General features: G+C 34.1%; 1 protein-coding gene across 1 annotated transcript in view; it reads left to right on the top strand.

Moving 5' to 3' along the window:
• Window positions 1-545: 545 nt before the first annotated feature.
• Window positions 546-6,018, top strand: part of LOC107099242 (junctional adhesion molecule A-like) — a 16,194-nt gene continuing 10,721 nt past the window's right edge. Inside the window, exons 1-3 of the mRNA XM_015397296.1 lie at window positions 546-571; window positions 700-791; window positions 4,853-4,912. Coding sequence (XP_015252782.1) covers window positions 746-791; window positions 4,853-4,912 — 106 coding nt within the window. The 5' untranslated portion in view covers window positions 546-571; window positions 700-745. The remainder of the gene's footprint in view (window positions 572-699; window positions 792-4,852; window positions 4,913-6,018) is intronic.

The following is a 6,018-nucleotide window of genomic DNA, read 5'->3' as shown; positions in this document are numbered from 1 at the left end:
GTTCCAGCGCATATATCATTAGAATTTCTTTTAACTATTATGTCTTCATAACAGGGGCCAGGACATGATCTACAGGGGCACTGGCCCCCGTTGGCCCCTGTCTAGAACCGGTGATGGTGAGGAATGATGACACCGTGGCGAGGGGGGGATAAGGATCTCAATAAAATCAGTTTTTGGAACTTGGGATGTCTGAATTTGGTGTTGAGCTGTTTACTGTCATAATAACTTCCAACAGTAGTGCTGTTTTAGGTTATGCAATAAGTTCAGCCATTTGTTTAGTGGACATGAGGCTTAAACATCGATTCTGGCAGAGAGGAAATGAATTCACAAAAAGAAGAAAAACCTTTCAAGGCTTGAGAATAAAGAAAGGAAGGAACACAGCATCAATACACAAACATAGAAGTGAGTGGAAGTGACCCCCCCACGTCACGCCGCACAGGAACAGATCAAAGCTGACTCCTCTCTGTGTGGAAATGTGCTGCTCTGCTCCAGTCAGACCTGTTTTTCCACCTGCTTGGGTCTTATTACCCGGAAGTGAGCTGCTGCCTTTATTACCGCCGTGACTCCACAGGTGAGACATTAGCTGCTAGAAACTACAGCAGAAAAAAACAAAACAGCCAAACCGAGTTATTTATTACAAGTCCGGATTATTTCTGGGAACTTTTTTCTTTTCTTTCTTTTTTTTCTTTTTTTTTTTAGCAGAAACACCGGAGAGGATCGAGTTTGTTTGTCGGAGGACAGAAATATGAGGCTCCTAGTTTCGCTGCTTTTGTTCCTGAGCACCGCGACAGGTGAGCTGTTTTAAGCCGTTTCTATCAAAGTTAAAGTAAATAAGAAGTATTTTATCTATTAGAGTTAATTAACTCCATCGATTCTATCTGCGGTAGTTTGGTAAATGTAAGCAAGTGTGACATAAACCGCAATAAACAGGTGTGGCCTACAGTGAGCTTTACCTAAACTGCTTCACTTTAGTTATTTTTTTATATTAAAAGTTAAATCGAGATTTAGTTTTCCGATTCTGGTAATTTTGTAATAACTTTGAGTGTTTTATGTTGAATAATTTTGGGAAAGTTTCCAACCAACGCCCTAAAAAAGGTGTCTGCGCGAAACCAAACACCCAGCCAGCCACTCAGAGTGAGATCACTTATTTATTTCTTTTCCAGAAATGTATTAATCACTTTATGACTGATTATATGTCAAATGAGCTCAGTCTTAGTTTGGGGTATTAATAGCTGAAAATAAAAATGAGTCAAAGATTGGATTTAAATGATAATTTTAAAGAAGTAGTTCTCAAAAATAAAAATAAAAAGTAGAAAAACAAAAAAAAATTAAGAATATGATCAATCAAAAATGAGTAAAATAAAAATGTTAAAAGTCAGAAAACAATAAAGAACATAATAATACATTTTAACTTTAAATAATTGTAAGAAAAACGTTTTTATTTGAGTTTTATGTTGTTTTTGCCATTAGATGTCTTAAGTACAATATTCACAGCCAAATTTAGGAAAAATATTGTTATTAAAGATGACTGACGAAATGATTATTTTCAAAATAAATTGGTAAGTTTATACATTTTTTAATAAAATAATATATTTATAAAAAATATGAAATGACATTTAGAATAACAAAGAAAATGGTCTTAAAGTTAAATGAGAAGAATATGAAAATAATATATTAAAGGTGATGACAGAAGTTTAACTAACGCTAAAATGACATAATAGATAAATATCTGATTATCTCATATATTGAATGATTTACACAGCTCAGAGTTTGGTCTCAAATTTTTAAATGTGTATAGTCTAAGCTCAATGAAAACTTATACTTAGAGAAATATTAATAGAACTTTGATAATATAATTTATGATGAAAATGATCAGCTGTATTGTCTGCATTAGGGCTAAGAACTAAGAATATTTTGCAGCTCGATTAATCTGTTGATTATTTTTAGCCAAAGGTTCCCTCAAGAAGAGGTTTTTACAAAAAAAGACTAGGGGAAACCAAAACTGGATAGACCAGATTGACAGACAACAAAGTATTTTTTTTATCTTTTTATGCAAAATGTTTCTATATATTTTTACAATGTTGATATAATTACTGCTCTTTGGGGTTAAAACCTCACCTTCGATTAGATTAGATTGACAGATATGGCAGGAGACATCATACAAATGTGAGACTTGAATTCACTCAAATCACAACATTTAAACATTGTAAGATCAAAAGAACATCAACAATTTTATAGGAAAAAAGTCAACAAAAAAAAAACAATCTAATCTAATCTGCATCCCAAAAAACAGAAAGTGTGCTGAAAAGATAAAGCAAAAATGCTGGTCAATAGTTTCATAAACTGATTATTGGGGATAAGTAGGATGGAATCTGACACCCATGAAGAGGAATGTTTTACATAATTTAAAACCGTGCCTCAATTAAAGAAACAAAAAAGTAGGATAAAGACTTTTTGATTTGATCTCACTCTGCTGCTCGTATTTTAATCTCTTTCAATGTCATGATTTTTGTCCATTTTAGAATAAAATGCTCAGATATTCATTACACTGATGCTAAAATTTCTTCTCATAGATCTGTTAACAGAAATGTAGATCATTCTGGAATCAAACTGATTTAATGTTCTCATCAAACTGCCCTGGTACTGAAATCCTGCCATTATTATTAAACCTGACTGGGTGGATTTATTGTTGCTACACTAAAAAATATCCTGTTAATTCATATTTAATTATGTGTCAACTTTAAACACGTGGTTTGGATTTCAGCACTTTTGAAGGATTAAACTCTAGTTATTAAATGGGTTTCCCCTTCCCTGGCTTCTCTTTGCGCTCTGCTTTTAGTTTAGTTGGAAACACATCTAGTCTACAGTGAAACTGACAATCTAAACAAGGAAGCTGCTGCTATCTGTCCCACATGGAGGCTCATCTCACTTAACCAAAACCAGCTTCTGTTATTTCAGGGTAGCCTTCCTTTGAGGAATGCCTCTGGGCTTCAAAGATGGCTGCCATTGAAATGCGATTGATGGCAAATCCTTAATTGAACTTCCACAATACTACTAGGGAAATGAGGAATGTTTTGTAGTTATTTTTGTCTTTAGAAGAGAACAGAAAGAGTTTTGCACCTAGTTAATGATTAAATGCCTACAGCAGGGCTCTGCTGCTGCTCAGGCTGTCATTTGCAGTAAAAGATAGCAGTGACTGCTCAACATTTGCAAAGTAATAGTATTTGTGTTTTAAAAGGAGATTGAAGCTTCCAAACTGAGTCGGTTTCATTCATGTGATGGTTTCACCGAAATCCTCTTGCTCAGCAGAAAGGAATGAGTCATGCTTTCGTCCTCTCCCCGTGGACTCTGACAGTGAGGAGCGTGCCGTGAATGTTTGATTGTGGGCGTGGCCTTTAATCCTCTTCAGTTGTTTTCTAACATGTAACCTTTTAATGCAGCGATCTGTAAACTTTACCATTCAAAGAGCACTTTCTTTCCTCAGTGCTGCTCAGTTAACTCTTTTAGGGCCACAATTCAATAGTCTATTAGAAATAAGACAGCCCCTATTTTTGAAAAATACCCACTCCAGGATTTTTTTCTTTTTAAAACAAGCATTTCTTTCAATTCTTTAGTTTGATAATTAAAAATAAATAATTAAACTAAGATGGGTAAAAAAAAATTTTTTAACTTAATTAGAAAAATTTATTAGAACGTATATTATTGATGCATTTGACATCATTCTGTTGTGGAAGTTAAATGAGTCTTTCCAAGAAAATAGCCACAAAGTTGCTAAGATATATATTTACATTTATTTTTTTGTATTTAGATACTAAAGCATGATTTTTTTTTCTTTTGTCAAAGCTATAAAAAGCCACATGCAGCTTCATACCCATGTCATAATGGGACCCTGACTGCATTTTAATGGTAATGGCAGAGTAGAAATGTTTCAACATTGATTGTTTGCAGTTATTATACTGTTGTTATATAATATATACTATAGTTTATAAGGAAAATAAACATTTTCAGTAACATAGAACATGGGCAAGAACATTGAGTAACTTGAACCTGCAAGATATTTTTAAGATGGCAAGTCAGTGCTTGAATTTCACAATATATTTTTTTAATTGACATTTTAATTCAAATGTGTGTATACCTTTCTATAGTGACATTGTTCACTGTATAATCCTCAGCCCATAAACAACTGTTACAGGGTAGAGCCACAAACATATAAGCACATGCATGACCCTGTTTCTGGTCTAATCTGATGAGATGTACTTTATTTAATTAAAGAACTAATGAAAAATATGTTCTTACAACTGTCTTTGTCCAATTAATCCTAAAGCAGCTGACAGGAAGTCCTTGTTCTCCATTACTCATTTTCCCAGCAAAAGCTATTTCTTAATACCGGTATTTAAAATCCCCCTTTTAGAAATTGGACAGAAAATGACCTACAATCTTTAAACCGCTCTAAAAAGTTTTATTCACTATTCTGTTTTGTGCCACTGAAAGCTGTTTTTTCTTCATCCAGTCATGCACAGCTCTGATCTCAGTGACCTGTTAGTGGGATGGGTCTACAGCCCTGCTGCTGTTGGTGTTTAATGCCATTACTTGGTGTTTTTGTTCCTTTGAGATATTTATCTTTTATTGTTGGGACATTTTTGGTGACAACAGCAAAAAAAAAAAAAGCAGACGGAAGATATAAGCCAGGAACATAATTCTAGATAACATGGATGCTGTATGTCTTGGCTTAAAAACAAAGTAAATCTCTGACTCATCATATTTTTGTCAGTGAACTCTGCTCAGTTTTTAGGTTCTTGTCAAATGTAATGTTTTTTTGATTTTTTTTATTCTTCCTCCTTTTTCTGTCTAGGTGTAAGCTGTTTTTCTGCAAGTACTACAACTGAATTAGTGAAAGTCAAGGAAAATGAGGGTAAGTTTTAAAACTATTAGTAATAAGACTGTGAACGAGAGTGAAGGAGACTGGCTTTGGGATGGGAGTACAGAAACGCATGATTGACAAAATAAAATAAACAAACAGCGCCTGCTGAACCATCACACACAGTGATGGCAACTTTTGTATTATTGTTGCTGGTTGAATGAAAGTAATTATATTTCTATGGTAAATGTGGTCGTATAGAGCATTAGTGAATCTGAGGGCTTCATATGCTGATGGTGGTGAGCTATATAATAGCCATAGATGTCCTGCAGGACATAATGGACAGAGCGGGGCCTCAAACTGGTTACCCACCAGCTATAGGATAAACCCCTACCTCCCGAGTTCATATTAGCTAGCTGCTGTAGCTCCACACTAGGGATGCAAGTTATTGATTGTTGATAATCAAGAGTTGATTGATCCTTTTACTCGACTAGTTGATGCGTCCATTTTAAAACAAATCTGACTTTTTTTCTCTCTGAAAGAGGATTTTTACCATAACTTAATATTTTTATTCTAACAATATGCTAATTCTAAAAAAAAAGTAGTACTTAATAGTCTAACTATTGTGCCAGCTACCTTAAATACTGACTGAAAATTATGGTTTCTTATGTTATTGAACCAGACATATTTCTAATTTATGATAAAACAGGACTCTATTTGGTCAGATTAAAAAGATTTAAAAAACTGAATAAAAAAATAATCAAAACACAAGATTTCCAATGTACAGAGATGGACAACGGTCATTATCAGAAAGGTTGGATTTTGATAAACTTATGTTGCAGGATACTGTTTGCCACTTTGTTTTATTACGGTGGATGATTATTTTAATGTAATCCAGCTATTTGGCGCTTCGATTTGTTTGCAGTGCTTTTAAACTTGGGGCTCTGGTTGCTCTAAGAGAAATACATTAACTTATAAAAACCTTCATCTACAGTGATAACTGCTAGCATGTCTTTTTCTATCATGTAACAAATGTTTTGCCTTCTGAGCACAGTTGAGAAAGCTGTTCCATCATAGTGAGTCAGTTATATGGACGACCTTTTATCATGCAGCACGGCTAAATTAGCGCTATGTATGTGAGTACTTAAAGGAATAGTACA

Source organism: Cyprinodon variegatus, unplaced genomic scaffold, assembly GCF_000732505.1.
Source record: "Cyprinodon variegatus isolate N-32 unplaced genomic scaffold, C_variegatus-1.0 Scaffold850, whole genome shotgun sequence".
Taxonomy (NCBI): domain Eukaryota; kingdom Metazoa; phylum Chordata; class Actinopteri; order Cyprinodontiformes; family Cyprinodontidae; genus Cyprinodon; species Cyprinodon variegatus.
The sequence above is the reverse complement of the archived record's forward strand: the minus strand, read 5'-3'. Positions and strand labels throughout refer to the sequence as shown.